Source organism: Bombus affinis, chromosome 14, assembly GCF_024516045.1.
Source record: "Bombus affinis isolate iyBomAffi1 chromosome 14, iyBomAffi1.2, whole genome shotgun sequence".
NCBI classification, from domain to species: domain Eukaryota; kingdom Metazoa; phylum Arthropoda; class Insecta; order Hymenoptera; family Apidae; genus Bombus; species Bombus affinis.
In genome coordinates this window covers 4,602,988-4,619,437 of record NC_066357.1, presented here as the reverse complement: position 1 = coordinate 4,619,437, position 16,450 = coordinate 4,602,988, and the positions used below count along the sequence as shown (strand labels likewise).

At 39.7% G+C, this 16,450-nt stretch overlaps 1 protein-coding gene and 1 long non-coding RNA gene across 4 annotated transcripts in view; one reads left to right on the top strand and one right to left on the bottom strand.

Annotated features, from left to right (window-relative positions):
- The window catches only part of LOC126923927 (uncharacterized), a 71,313-nt gene extending 67,639 nt beyond the window's left edge, over positions 1-3,674 (bottom strand). The window contains exon 1 of the long non-coding RNA XR_007713345.1: positions 3,659-3,674. This is a non-coding gene — a long non-coding RNA (uncharacterized LOC126923927). The remainder of the gene's footprint in view (positions 1-3,658) is intronic.
- Positions 1-16,450, top strand: part of LOC126923880 (protein neuralized) — a 121,276-nt gene that overhangs the window by 53,814 nt on the left and 51,012 nt on the right. The window contains exon 1 of one of the 3 annotated variants that reach the window (XM_050737767.1): positions 8,240-9,090. The exons of the other annotated variants lie outside the window; for them this stretch is intronic. Coding sequence (XP_050593724.1) covers positions 8,796-9,090 — 295 coding nt within the window. The 5' untranslated portion in view covers positions 8,240-8,795. Of the gene's footprint in view, positions 1-8,239; positions 9,091-16,450 lie in introns of those variants that run through there. 3 annotated transcript variants of the gene reach the window in all.

The following is a 16,450-nucleotide window of genomic DNA, read 5'->3' as shown; positions in this document are numbered from 1 at the left end:
CGCGCGAGTAGCGCGTCTGCTCGAGCCGCGGCGTTTACTCGCGAAGCGTTTTATCGTACCGCGACGATTAAACGTTGGAAAAGATAATGGAAACTTCTGTTCCCTCGAATCGTTCCCGGATAGCAGACAATTCACGAATTGAAATTGGGAAATTTTTCAAAGGAAAATTCCTACCATTTTTTAATTGTTCGAAAGGGGAGACGCGAAGAAGAGCTTTTTGGCGAAAAATCTGGGTCAAGAATTTATTTTAATTTGAAAATTTCGTGATGTATAGAGAATAGGAGGATGTAGTATTTCAGTTCTAAATGTGCAGATTTAATTGCTTCAAGAATTCTTCTTTTTTTTTCTTTTTCTTGTCTATGTACAATAAATATTTGCAAAGAATACTCTTTTATTGAAATCTGTTCGCGCGATTGAATTCAATAGCACGAAACGGTTTCATCGAGAAGATATCGAATCGGGAAGCAAAGATAACGTTGCCACTTGAATAATGTATATTTTAATGGAATAACAGCTTCCTTGCGAACAACGAATAAATTTCATTCGCCCGACTATTCATACCTCAAAACAGTTATACAAGCTTCTACCTATAACAATTGATATTCGTTAAAACTCCTACGTATTCATAAATGGTTTTTACTTGAACAGCTCCTTCGATGAACTTTGCCAAATTAAATATGCGAAATGAAGCATCATTAATGTGAGATACATTAACAGGCAAAAGTCTGTAATCACTGCACGTTCTAAAATTCTACGATTTAAAGAGCAGAGAAACGCGTCGAATATTTATGGAACGAGATGAAACTACTATTAACATCTGCATAGCGTTAACTTGAAATTAACGATAAGATAACAATTTAAAAAGTAATTGGACATTTTTGGTTGGTAAATGTATCTCAACGATCGATGAAAAATTATTATGATGATAAAATTTCGAAGAGCGGCGGTCGCATGGACCCGAGACATTGCGAGTTGTTGGATTTTGGTTTCGTTTTCATTTAAATTCACGATGCAGGATGTCGTGCATCTTTAGATGCATCCTGTGCGTTTCACGCACAACCGTGCCCACCGACATACGGAGGAACAATGGCAAGCATAATTCAAACGGTAGTTCCCTATCGAAGCAAAAACAAAAAAAGAACGAACGACCCTTTCGCAATCAACGTTCACTTATCCATAGACGTTCCTTTAAGTGTTACTTGACAGCTTTTCCCACGTAAACTAGGAAATCGTAGGCCTCTCCTTAGCCAACCAGTTGCCTCTTTCAATTTTCGTCCGTCTCGTAATCGAATAAGGCATAGTGATGAAAATGAATTATGCAAATAAAATTAAAATTATAATTCATAGTGTACAAGAAACTAGAAACTCGACATTTCTTTTAAAAAGATGAAATTAAGAAATGGTAGGATATCAGGAACGGAGAAAACAGTCTTTATAAAAAATATGCAATTTGGAAGGGGAAATTATTATGCAAATATATTAAAGCCGACGTATAGTCTAACTTGGATAATTCTGAAAGCGTTCATAACGCGTTGGAGCATTTTAAATACATAAACCTACTCTTTTTATTTAACTATCATTCAGTTTTGCAAACAATTTACTTTAAGTAATCGCTTTATTGTTAACGAAACTACCTTAAAATAATCTTATAGATGAGTAAATAAATAAATAAATAAGATATGTAATAAGAACTTTGCGAATAACTATAATATGTCTAATAACTGTAACAATCTTTTAAAATGAAGATATTTAATCTTTCGTTTCAAATTACGTTTAAGTCTAAATTTTCTATTTATAGTTTGATTTACATCCCAATCTCCGCTCATCATCGTGTTTTGCTGATTCAACCTTTTTACTAAAAAAGAAAAAAAAAAAAAAAGAAAAGAAAGAGGAAGCGAACGAAAGATGAAAATTCATGAGTGAATTACTGTTGGATCGCATACAGTTACACGCGTGGGTTAATAGGCACGCGTGCGCTCGTGCATTCACGTGCATAAAACAATGCTTCGTTTCGCATGTGCGTGCGCGCGTACGCTGGAAATACAATAATGGCCGGCCTCGGGAAAACAGCTGGTTCGAACGAATTACCAGCCACTATACAGCGATTTTATGTAATTATTCCGTAATTTCTTCGCGCAGATATTACCTCGTAAGCAGCCACGGTATTCTAATTAATAATTAGACTCTGGCGATTAACGACCCTATCGTTGCGACGAGTTTCAAGTAGGCAACAACGAAAGGATATAAGGGTTTTAATTGACTCACGCCAACATATTTTATAACTCAGGCTGTAAAATATCTTTTTATTCCACTTCTATTTCAATTAGATTCATTTGATAAGTGTGCAGTATAATTTAAAGTACATTGGAAAGTGAGAGTTTTAATAGTGAGGTCTTTAAGGTCGAAGATATTTTGCGGTTCGTAGGATGCTTTATTATTTAGTGTTCAGAATTAAGTGAAGATTATTATTTATGTATAAGGATTTAAATATAAGTATAGTTATCGTATAGATTTATCTTCATCGTGTTTCGGTGTTAAATGGTTGAACTTTCGATTTAACGATTGTTGCAATGTATTTACCATGTGCTTCTTTTCGTTATTTCTGAATTAATCCCGATATCCATTCTCGACGATACTAATATTTTTAAACATGAAAAAAGGTTCGCGATGAAGAAATAAAATCAGCAAAGTTTCGAAAATTGTTTGTCAAAGCTCGAAGTCGTTATTCAAGTGACACAAAACCACAATCGATATGCTTTTATCGTTGTATCGTGTACATAATAAATAATAGTAGTAAGCAATCGACGTTAGAACATAATCCGTAGCAATTATAATATCCCGGCTGTCGAGTGAAAGTGAAAATTCCATTTATTTTCACTCGTACTTTCGACCTCGAGGAAATGATGGAAAATGTTCGCGAACCAAATGAATATATATTAAGAAATGGATTGTTTCCAATTTTTTTGCAAGATGGAAGTTGTAGAACGGAAAGAACTCGTTTCTTTGCCTGTTAAAAGTAAGGAGAATAGGTGGTGCAAGTGTTGGTGTAGGAGTGCGAAGAATCAGAGCGTTCAGGACAGGAAGTCGGTCCCGCTGGACGGCGATCAAACGATCGAAAGTAAGTTCGACGTGGACCGGACAAACGGTTTCCGTTAGTTGGCGTACGATCGTTACGCAAGAGGAACACCGGTCCGGATGAAAAGGATGTGCGAAAGGAAGCCGCAGCTACGCTGCCGTGAGCATATTTCCCATTCTCCGAGAACCTGACTCTGACCCGCTCCCTATTCCTTTTGCTTCTGTTTCGCTGTTGTTTTGCAATGAACACCCGATTACGTAACCAACGATGTCTATTTACTATTAAAAAAAGTAAAAACTACTGTTCAATTTACATTTACATTTTCGTTGTTCCATTTACGAAAAAAGGGAATATCTTTTTTTTCTTCCATAAATTGGATCCTTAAACATGATCGAACAAATATTATTAATTGTACAGTGAAATATTGTAAATGTCGATGGTGTTCGTCAGAAACGCGGTTCCGTCAAATTTATTTTCTTCTTTAAATATTATTTCTTCCATCTTGTTGCGGCGGATGAATTTGTGGAGGAAATCCGTTTGTTAAAAATTGGATATTAATTGTATCCTTTTATAATGAATCACGGACGAGTGCATAATGGAATATAAATATTCGATCTTGCCCGCTTAACCTACTTTTACTTTTTCACCATCCTTGAGGATGGAAGGGATGCGGGTAGGGTTTAAGGATCAGTAGACATCTTCCAAAGCTGACGTGAAATCGAATAGGGTGAAAATGTTGGTCGCGCGTTGATAGCCGTAGCGAGAAGGGGCTGTCCTGTCATCCCTCGCTAATGAGATTCTAAAAATGCCTTCGTCGATAAACGTTGCCCTCTACGACCTCGTAAAACGTTCCCCCTTTGAATTTTTCGTTTAACCTGTTGCTGTGAACACCAGCCGTGTAAATAAATTGTACTGGCGTGTACCAGTGATCGTCGTAAAATCGTGTGGTTACGTATTTACGCGACGTTCACGTGGATTAGCAATATATTAACAAGCGACACCTATAATTAACGAATGGTAGCCAGTCCATATTTTAGGTTTCGACATTGGTTAACCGAGAATACGTTAAATGAAACTTTTAGAAAGACTCGGTTTTGTCGAAATTCGCATTGGTCGAAAAACTTCTAAGGAATATATTTCCCGATCGAAGCTCTTGCTCGCGTTATTTTTATCATCTGGTTATGGTACTGGTATTGTAATTCAATATGCCAATAAATCAGAAACTTAAAAAGACAAGCGAAATGCGCCACGGAAACCAACGGGGGATGCAGTAAACGAGAACGAAATTACGTCAGCGGCACACAGGGTAAATAAAATGGTGCGGTATGGAGAAAGTTATCGTACAGGCTGCACGCAGGAAACCGCATTGCAGTCCTGCGAAGCTCTGCATCCTTCCAGCAGCAGGAAACTCAATTTACGAGCCACTGAGTGGATGCATCGGTACGCCATCTCAGAGCTCGCAGCTTTTCGAGCTAACGAGAAACGACGTTAAGGGTACGGAAATTAGATTGAACGGACAATGTAGCAGATCGCAGGAGAGCGAGGATCGATCAGCAATTGTCCACTCGAAAATCGATACGTCGGCGCCTTCGTCGTGGCGCTCGCACGCGCCAAAGCCGAAGAAACGTGGCTCAAGGGTGACATGCATGAACGGCAGCGATGGTTATCGATATGGAACTTGATACTGCACAAGCTCGTGGAAATATTCGAATACTTGTACATGGTACAAGATGCTTTCTGAATATGGTAAATGAAGGCACGGATATATTCATTATGATCGGTGTACAGCCCGCATCGACGTCATTCGGACGACAACCAAGGCTTGCATCAAAATTGGATGATTTACATTTTTTGAAATTCTTACGAAAGGTAACTCCGTTATAAGGGTACCTGTATAAGCTTCTTGTGATTTCATGTCCATTGAGATCAGCTGAGAACTCGATACGTACGTATATGCAATTTATGTGGAACGTTAATGGTACGACAGAAGGGCAGGGAAAATGTCTATATTGTGTTCGTAATTTAGTTTAATAAGATGAAATTGAAATACGAAATTGAGTCATCTAAGAGCTTGAACTGAAATATTTTCGACGCCATTAATTATGTTGAAAAATGTGTCGGACAAAAGTTGAATGGCTTTAAGAGCGACGTATTCTGATGTTATTGGCTTTTTTGTAAATGGTTACGTAAGGGGCATGTGAAGGTCAATTTTGCTTTCTTTTTTTATGGAATCATATATTTTTTAGTACATTAATCGATGCAGCTAAAGATAACCTACTTACGTCGAAAAGCGATTAGTGTGATAGATACTTTAACTTTTATTTTGTTAAACTTATGGTGCGAAAGACGCAAGGCACTATTTTTGTATTTGTTTCCTTTGTTTTTCGTACGATAAGTTTTACAAAATAAAAGTTGAATAAAATACACTGATAATTATCTTTGGAATTATCGGCACAGGTGAAAGTTTTGCTCGTTTCTCGGTCAATTTTTTGTGTTTCTTAACGTCATCATCATTACTCTGTCATGGGACCAGAAATGGATCTCGAATCCCATGGAAACACGATATTTCTACCGTTGTCTGTACTTCGATCCTGTAACTCGAAATGGCAAACCAAAACAAGCCTCGACCGTCACGGCGAACAGCTCGTGTGCTCATTGCCTCGCCGATTCGAGGCAAGTGCGAATCGTGTTAATTTAATTATAAGAAGAGATACCAAAGGTCGCTATTTTCTCTCATTTCTAAAGAAATGTTACGTTTGAATAGCGTTACTGTTCTTTAAATAACAAGTTAAGCCTTCGAAAACGATAGAAAATCGCGATACTTTATTCTTATAAATTTCTATATTTATTCCAATACTTACGAGTTCTTATCTACAGAATACTAGAAGTATCCTGTATTTAAAAAACAATTAGTTCAATCGAAGATATAAATTTTTGTTAGCAAAGAAACTTTAATTAAGAAGGAGAAGGAAACGAAGAATAAACCGAGGAATAATTTTAAAAAATTACGCTCAGAATGGTGGAATTTAAATAGTAAGAGATACAGGCGCCAAAAACGGAAAAGCTCGTTTCTTAATCTTAATAAGAAACCTTACATAATTAACCCTCTTCAACTCTTCAATCATCAGGCCACGATAAAAATCGATCATCGATAAAACACACATGGCAAAAAGTTTTACGTAAGCAGAGAAGAAAATAAATTAATTTCCTCGTTAAGAGAGGAACAATAAAAAGCATTGATCTCATTATTTGGCCACGAGTTTAATCAGGAACAATTTGGCGAACACGTACACGGCTGCACTCGGTGGAACTCGCGTCCTGTTTTTCCGAGGGACTCTAAATTCTACTTACGATATCTCGGTGCACACTCTTCCTGTACGAGCTGCATTATTCATGATCGCAAACGCTGCCATTTGGACCGTTTTCAACGCAGAATACCGACCATGCTTCACCCATGATGCTCCTACAACTCTATTTACATATTTCCGTATCACTGGGGCGGATCATAAGTTTCACGTATCACAGCATCACCGTGCTCCAATTTTCTCTTCCAGAGCTCGCGATGGATGGTCGAAACGTGAATAACTAAATCGAATAATTGTATCGAACTCATTCAACGGCCATGAGTCGCTAGGAAATCTGCGATCTATGGCCTCTTATGAATCATTCTTAACGCAAAATCGTGAATCTGGCACTAGCTGCGTCGTCGGGAAGTCTCGTTCTACTTTATTAATGCGATCGCATTTATAAAGCCAGCGGATGTTACTGGGAAGTTTAAGAGAAGCGACCTTATTACGAAATTTGTATATTCCATTTTTCTTTTCGACGATGGAATGTTTATTTAATGATCGATTATAATTTAATTCGCTGGTGTTATTTATGAATTATAAAAGTATTCATTGGCTGATGCGTATTTAAGATGGAACATCGACGTTTTAAAAATTAAATCAGATATTAGTCGATGGTGGAAGGGTGTGCTAATGATGGCACAGCTGAACATTGATCGCTAGCGTCGAAATATAGCAGATCTACTGAGTGGGTGTTGTCGCGTGGTCGTTTCAAGTAGCTCATTATTAATTAATGGTTCCACAAGTTCAGTTGTTAGATACTATATTTCGATGGATAAAATGTAGAGAGTAACCTGATAAAAATATTTATTAATACAAAAACATCTATTTTTAAAGTTAACCTACAGCAAAGTTTTACGCGCGTTGTCGATAAATAGCTACGATAATAAAACGAAGGAACGATTTTATTTTAGAGATTGCGATATATATTTTCATTAAAAAAAACATCAAGCGTGAACAAGTAATAATCATAGACAAAAATGACCGAAGATCAATAGGATCTTCTTAACACGCCAAATTTAATATCTGGAACCCACAGCCAGAGTGTTTGTAAAAAGATAACATTTTACGTGTTTCCCGCGTCATATCTTTCGCTCTTTCCGATGGTAGACTTTTCCTCGTTCTAAATCACCCAGTTTTCAACGTAATAACGAATAGAAATGATATGAAATCCATATCTTGTCGATATTGTAACATAACTTCTTTTTGCAGCTTTGATTTGCTCTCACTTAAACTGTGAAAAGCGTGACTTAATACGTTCAATGATACATGCGTAATACATACAAGTAAGATTTTATACACACTGGTTCTGGCTAAGGTCCAGATACGCGTAATTTCCATTTTCAAATTTCCGGGAGACGTCTCGCAGACAGCGCGAGCATCAACTCGCGCGAGTCATCGACTCGCGGAAAAAATCCATACCGGAGCGGTGTCGGCCCGTCTGAGCCGAAAGCGGTGGTCGGGTGTCCGGCTCGAAAATGCTCTTCCTCTCGGTCTGTCCATGCGGGGTAGAAGCACACACAGCCGCAGAGAGGAAAAAAGTAATCGCGTCTAACAGGATCAATGCTCGTGCAGTCGGCGACCAGTTCGAATTTCCAACCCCGCGCCTCTCGGATCGAAAAGGCAGCGAACGAGTAGTCCACCCCTGCTTCCCCGCGTTGGCGCACGGGGTGGCCCGGTGTGTCGTGGCCAGGTAAGGGGCAGCTGTCCACCAGGTGCCACTCTCCCCACTAAACGTAGACGCTGTCGACGTTAGCGCGGTGGGGATAACACGACTGCGATTGGTCGGTGGCTCGCGCGCGGCTCGGCGATACTCTGGCGCTCGGTCGACGAGCAGTCAGTCGTCCCTGGCCGCTCGAGGGGCACGCAAGTGTTTGATAACTCGCGTTTTGCTTGCGTTTCTCGTCTTCGTGTCACGCGGTTGTCGAATCCTTCAACCTTTGACACGAAAACATTCGCCTCTCTCTCTTTCTTCTTTCTCCTCGCGTCACGCGTATATTTACATACATATATGTACATACATGTACTCAGTGTGTGTCGAGAGAAATTCAAGTCTCTTATCGTTCTTCTAACATTCGTATATACCGATCTCTACGTATATTCACCTTCTTTATACGTATATACTGTTTACACGGTCATACTGTTCTATTAGTTGGACAGAGTCCGCGACCATAATCACAGTGTGCTCTATGTGCGATCAGTGAGAATCAGCCGGTGTTTGTTCGGCTGCCGCGCGATTCCATCCACCTCGATCTCGTCATCGTCGTCGTCATCGTCTTCGTCGTCATCGTCTTCGTCGTCCCTATCGGCGCTCCCTACCCCCGGGATCTCACGGTTGCTCTCGTCACCTCGAGAGCACCACGGCTACATTTATGGGGGCGTCGTGCGCGGTCAAGGGCAGCAAGAGCCACCCCTGTCACTGCTGCAGCCACCTCGCCAGTCCCGGCGCGAGCGTGCAACAGCAGCAGCATCACCACCACCGCCATCACCACCATCATCACGAGACGCACCACGCGCACCACCAGCACCATCATCACCACCACCCCGCCGGGAAGCAACCCTCCGCCGAGCTGCAGCCGCAGAACAACAACGGGGACTGCAACATACTGGCACCGCTGCGCAGCAAGATGAAGGTGTTGAAGAAACTGAAACGCAAAATGGGCCTAGGTGAGCCACACCCTCACTTTTCCTTTATTCCACACGTTATTTATTTATTTATTTTCTATTTCTATCTTTTCCTTCGGCAAAAGTTTTCGTCGTCGTCTGTTGCTTCGGTGGCGTTTGCACGTTCGGAGCATTCGACGATAACGAGCGAACACTCTTCGCGATTGTGCGGTTGCTAGGCGCTATATATACGTGACACCACGTCGAGTTGCGGGGTGTTTGAAATTTCGACGATTTCGAGTCCAATGTCTATCGCATCTTCGTCGAACGAAATATTGCGAGAGATTATATATCGAGATCGTGGATTTTTTGGGGGGTTGGATAGGTCGATGAGTTTTTGGAGGATCCTTCTCAGATTTTGTTTTTAAGTTCAATGCAGTTCAAAAACGTGAATGTATGCTTTTCTGTTACGTTATCCATGATGTGTTGCAATTGGTAGACTGTATGACGAGATTATTAATTATGAAATCTAAAGAATATCTATATGTGGTATATCAGCGAGTAGTAACAAAAGGTCAATAAACCTGGTTGCTGCAACTTGTTCATAAATTTCCTCTCGCACTTTGAATTTTCGTAGCTGGCTTCTTTGCATCAGTGAATTCTTCGAAAACTTTTTCGAGGAATTATAGTTATACAATTCTTCAACGTAATATCATAGAACATAGAATATCTATTTTTCCCTTTGAAGAAAGGACAGCTTTGTGCTTCTGTTGCATTCTGTCCACCTCTTGGTTTCGAAACACATGCAAATTTCTCATTGTCCATGGATGTTCCAAATTTTGGGAAACTTTTCTAAAGAAACTGACAACTTTGCATTAGAATAATAGAGCAACCTTAGAAGACCATAGCGCAGTAAAATTTAATTTGCTTAACTATTTCTCTTTTCAACTACCTTCCCAGCTTCCAACTTTTCGAAAGTTTTCGAATACGTTCTATTCGAATCGTGAAAATTTTTCAGTCTCCGACTTCTATAACGTATAATTTTATGTACATCTTCCAATAATTTTATATTTACGCAACTTTTACTCGTTGTTTCTTTGTGTGAATCTCACTCATACTCAATCCTGTTTCGACATCATTCGTGAATTCTGCAAACTTGCCCTCTTTGCTTCCTCTGCTTACCTACGTCTCGTCAACTCTTCGAAGTGTACAGAAAATCGCTTTGGTGGCTCCCTCGAAGATAGCCGTGTTGACCCATTACACGGTGAAAATATGCTCACTCGAGACCCATACATCACCCTGCCTGTAAGCAACGTTGACATAACTCGCACACCCGTACTCGTCTCGTGAAATTAAGCTGCTGGTAATTTCCTTATGGAACCGGTCCCGGCTCGTTCGCCTGGACAAGGGGTGGCCAGCGCTTTTGTCACACGGAACAGGAGCACATTGACGTTGTAACAGTACCTACATCGTGGCTCTCACGCGTCTAAAGTAGCGTACGTACAAAGCTGTGCTGCAATCGCTGGAAATACCGTACGCCGGTCGTCTATTGACATCGAGTTGTTTCTCGCTGACTAACAAGGAAAGATCTTGAGGTGTGATTTTTCGAGAAATTGTTGCACGATGGCCAAGCTTGAGATACCGAAGCTAACAGACTATTGCAGTGTAGCATATCGAGCACGTTAGAAAATTAATTCCGTTAATTCCCGTAGATTCGCAAATTAATTGGTATTTTTTAAATTTTGAAGGCGCGGAGATGCGTGAAATACACGCGATAAGCGAAAATGTGTAAAATATCGATAGCATATAGATATTGTTGTAACAGCGAATATAATTCTTAGCTGTTTTCGTAGCAATACGAATTTGCATAAATAGCCGCGGTTTAACGATGGTTGTGAACTTTGGCACATTTTACTACCTCGTTATATCGTGGATTATCGTAGGATGGCAATGATAGATACTGTTCTATGACGGGCTTAATGGCTATATCGAAATTACCAAATCCATCGAAACGACTTTTCTCGATCTTTTATCTTGGTAGATGATTTAACGATGTTTTAGTATTCATTTTTATTGAAATAGAAATGATTACGATGTAATAGCACCCTTTATCTTGCTTTTTTTTTCTTCTCGATTCCACAGAAGCTTCGAGTTTGAATATCTTTGGGATTTTTGATTAATCATTGGCAAATATGAATTTATGCTTGTCTACGTCTATGTTATGTCTTTTTAGGTGATTCATCGTACAGTTGGGAATTTCTGCTTCCTTAACTCGTGAAATTTCGTTTTATAATACGATACTTAGAATCGGATAAAAAACTGATTTTAAGAGAATGTTCGAGTAAACTTTCCTTGTAAGGAATTCCGATAGAGAATGATTTATAGAGGTATTCTATAAATAACTTTATTGAAGAAACATCTTAATAAAATAACCATGACCTGGTTCCGAGTGTATCGCAAGTTCAGTTAGTCCGAGCATCTCGAAGGAAACACGATCTCGAGATAAAATGTAACTTTCCGTTTGACACAGATTAAAACCACTTTCGCGAAGTCCTTTGTCGATGCTCTTGTTATATTTCAAATAAATTTTCCACCATATTTCGCAACCTTTGATCTCTGTTTATTCTTTTAAAATTCTTTGACAAATTAAAGCTCATTAAGAAAGTAAATCTAGCGTGCGGTAGCTTTTAGTTTTAATATTTCTCAGAATTGTTGTATTTATCAGTGCTAATGTTCTGCGTGGAAAATTAATCGAAACTTATTCTAATACTAATTGAAAATTATTCCATAAATGGTAAATGACAATTTCAATCACGCCAAGAATCTAATGTAAAAATTGAAATAGCTTTCACCTGGATATAGTACAAAAATAGAATATTTAATTAAGTATCATAGGTGATCCAAATAAAATGTTAAAGCAATGCTTAATAAGCGTACTCTATCTCTCAGGACAAATGAATAATTTAACTCGGCCCTTGATGATGATGCCTCGGAAGGTCGTTAGAAGGCTGCAGGGCTCCGAGGAACCTTTCCTACAGGATCGTTAGCGCTCCCGCTGCTTCCTTTATTTTTAATCGCTGTTTTCCCACGTAGCGTCGAAGTGAAAGGTTCCTCGAGATAAAATAAAAACGCCTGTGACGCAGCGGCGTGCCGCCAACTACGCGTTTACTTACTATTAGATTAGCCCTGTCACGATTCTTCAGTCATTTTCATTTACTTGTACACACTTGTGACTCTACGATTTCTGAGATTGTGTTTGACAATCTTCTAAACTTTACAAAATTTATCCGGTGCCCGATCTGATTCGTTACATCATTTTATCGAGTACAGTAAATAAATAAGATGATCGTATTAAATAAATCATACGACTCTGGAAACCTGGAACGATAAAAGATTTAAGTCTCGATATACAGTGACTAGGAAAAGTATTTGTAGGTCGTTATATTTGTCACAGCGTTTATATATTAATTAATCAAGTTCAAGTACATTAAGTTTTATATCAGTCGATTGTACTTTCGTACGGCTAGAAAAATTTAACACTAAAAGTTTGATAGTTTAAAAACGAAACGTGGAACCTGACAAGAGCCCGCTTTCATTGGAAAATAATGGCGTGTACAGATAATATTTGTAGCCACTGTACATAACCTAATTTCACTATATGCAGATGGTTAATAAATCGTGACCAAGTTCGATATCCTCGGCCACAGTTTCATCTGATATCCTTTAACCGCGAGACTGCAATGGAAAATCGAAGTCGGTCATCCGATGCAAGCTTTATAACAGGAATACGTGTCTTCTATTCTCATCCTTCCACTTTCCCTTTCCTAATTTCGAGTTCAGCTCAGGGACACGTCGTGATCGCGCATTCAATGATATCGAAAGGGGAGGAACACCGGGATATTGTCGCCGAGGAGCATTGAATAGAGCGAATCGAATATTCTTAGCAACTTGCACGATCCACTTTCGCCTCTCGAGGACGTTAAAGATTGTCGGTTATTCCCGGAAAATCCGATAACCTATATGCTAGCTCGCTGGAAATGTTCTATCCGCTAATGAGACGAAGGATGACTGTTTTATTAATATCATCATCTACCTGGATATCGAATGTGTTTCGCTCCTCTTTTTCTTCTTAGAGAAAAAGTCGATGATCAGGTTTTGGACTTTTTGTCGACAACAGGTAGCATTCGTTTTCTTTCGTTTGGAAGTCGCTTTACATTTTATGAATAATCACGTGGACAAAAATGTTACGTATTATTAATTCTTCCAGACGATTCGAATTTATAGATACATTTTTTTCTGCCAGTCGGATTAATTGCAATTCGATGTTACTGTATTATAAACAACGTTTAATTTCTTTCTTACATTGTACTACCTCCGCATTCGTTTCTTCGATGCATATTTAATCACATACATTTTCTTCCAAAAATTCATCAGGACGATAATTATACTCACACACTCAAAATTCTTAGGATGTTTTGCCTTCAATAAACTCAGTATCTTCTATGTAGATTATGAACTGTAAATTATTACGTATTTTTAGAAAAAATTGCTAATATTAAATGGTCTTGTAACAGTTACTTGATCTTCTCCATTTTTGAAGAAAATATAAGGACCGTCTTGAGGCCTGTGAGTGCTGGCGTATTTACAACGCTCATGCTAATAATTTTTCAAATTTCTCCAGGGAGTTCTTCTTCGAAAATACGAAATAACCGGCGTAAAGTCGCCAACCGAAATTCTATAGTAGATAACAAACTGCTTGGAAATCTGCTGTTTCTCTGTACGAAGCGCACCCCAGGGACAGAAGTTTCTCAACAACCCCAATATTAATATTCCATTACGGTGGTTCTCCTTCCGTTGGAGCAGAAGCAGGACTGCTGCGACACAATGGAAGTAGGTCGTTGAAAGAGAAGTCCTCCGGCTGAAGTCGTCATTTCCTCCGTTATTTTCGCGCACAAACCCCCCGTTCATCCCCTCGTTTCCGTCGTTTTCCAGCGAACAACGGCCTGATACCGCGCTTATCCGCGACTCTGTCAACGGGGGTGGATTTGTATCGTTGCGGCTACCGTTCGTCGTTGACCGACTTTTTGCTCAATGGGTGATTTGCCAGTTCTGATGAGAGACAAAACCAAAGGGATTCGGGCTTCGAGCCCTCGTTTTACCCCTTTTTCCTCGCTTCAACGTTTAATTCGGATCCCGTTCGAAATAATACTCGTTTCGATCGATATCGTTTGGTATTTTATACGTGTTGTTTAAAAACGAGCCTCTCCAAAGTGGATTGATAAATTCTAGGCATGCTTTTTATAAAATTCTTAATTTCGTTACGTAGGTCGATCGATATCCAATTCCCGTGAAATAAATCACTCAACGGATAACGTGGGTTCTAGTATTTTCATAAAATTACATGTACATTTGTTTTTATATTTCTGTCTCAAAAATGAAACACCTGATATATTGAATGATGAATAATAAGGGTTAAAATTTTCAACATATTCCCACTCTTCTTTCGTGTGAATATTTATGTTGTGTGTTTTTAACATAACTCACAGATATACGATCTAATACATACATATACAATAAAACAAATATAATAAATTGTCGAGAATCAAGCGTCCTATTTTTCAACTTCTCTTCCAACCGTAACATCTTAATTACACGACTCTGCGAACTCACAGATTACTGTAACACCACATCCAACTTTCCCCTTTTCTAAATATCACAATTACAAAACCCTGCGCCCTAACAAACCTCCAAACCGTCAAACCTTCTCTTTGCAACCCCTTCGCGATTAAACAACCCTTCGACAAACGTCCGCGAGCCAAGGGAAAAGCCTCAAAGAATCGTCTGGCTGCGAGAACCAAAGGGAGCATCCTCCAGGCGTGGTCGTCATCCCGGTTATTTTCTAGTCTCGCTGCAGAAGTTCGTCACACAGTGGCTCCGTCACGGAACCGTATCGTCGACGTTCCTCGTTGACCGACTTTTTCCTCAATGGATGATTCGCCAGCCAAGAACGACGAAGACAAACGAAACGAACTCCTCCGAAAAGAACGGAGGAGCAAGAAGGACGCGCGTTCGTTCTGCCCCCTCTTCTTTCTTTTCTTTCTTTTTTTTTTCGCTCGTCACCCTTCAACGTTTCCCGGTGCACCCCGTTCTCATCAGATATCTGTTGTTCCCGGCCGCGCGACGAGCCTCTTTCTAAGAACGTTCACCATTGTCGGCGACAGCTTTCGCCAAGTGGAAACTCTCCTCCACCACCCACTAGCTGCTTCTCTTTCTTCTTCTTTCTTTTCTGTTTTTTTTTTTCGCCTCTCGGCCAACTTTTGTCTTCCACCAGCCAGCCAGACGTCGCTCCCCCGCGAGCCACCGAATCTTTCACGAATTTCAGATGCGACAATGCACGCTGCAAGGACAAAAAGGCCCTGTCGGAGTCTGGGTCGCGGCCGTCTGAATAATCGCGGATTATTCGAGAAATCTCGCCAACCTCGTGCTGACTGCTCGCGAACTTGCGCGCATCCGGTTCTTCCTCTTCCTCGCTTTCTCTCTCTCCCTCTGTTTTCCTTTGCGAGTTCTCTGGGTCGCGGAATTGCGCGCAGGGTGTTAGACGGCTCGGAAGTTGTTTGGGTTTCCGCTGCGATTGACGGACAAATTAAGATTCGGCCTTTTAGGTTGGTGTGTTAACGGGTTAGATAGGATTCTAGAAAGGTGTGGTTTCTCGGATTGCGGACAAGTCGCTAGTGTTTAGAATTGGAATTTTAGAAATTTCTCCACCCTCATGGAGTGTCTTGATCCCTTTTTTCTTTCGAACGTTAATTGGGGTAGTTTTTGGGATCGAAGAAAATTTGGTAATGTTTAGAATTGTTCGAGTTTCGGTTGTAATTGGGACGGGAATTAAGATTAAGTATTTTTAATTCGTTAATGGAACAAGTAGAATTCTAAGAAGGAGTGGTTTTTCGAATTGTAGAGAAGTTTGTGTTTAGGATTGGTTTTAGGGATTTCGTAACGCTTGTAGAGTGATTTCATGGCTTTTTTTTCTTCGAATGTTAAATGGATTTATAGGAAGTGTAGTACCTATTTGAGATACTGAATTGTGAAACTAGATTTCTGATTTACTGCTTAAGGAATGGGAAATGTTACGACGACGCGTTATGGTTCTCTTGTACAATGCCCCCTTTCTTCTACGTCGATGCTCATTCACAACAGTCCATTGTAATCAATCGATCGAAATCTAGAGCTGTTTCCTCGACGATCCTTCGACCTCCGAATCAGTGTTTCTTAACTCCTTGCACCGAGACATTTTTCTATACGGTAAAAGAGTTCGATCCACTTATATCTATAACCATCGCAAAACAGACGTTTACTTTCCATTCGGAATATTCATTTTTATTAAATTAATAAAAAAGGATTTAACAATAGAACAACTAAATTA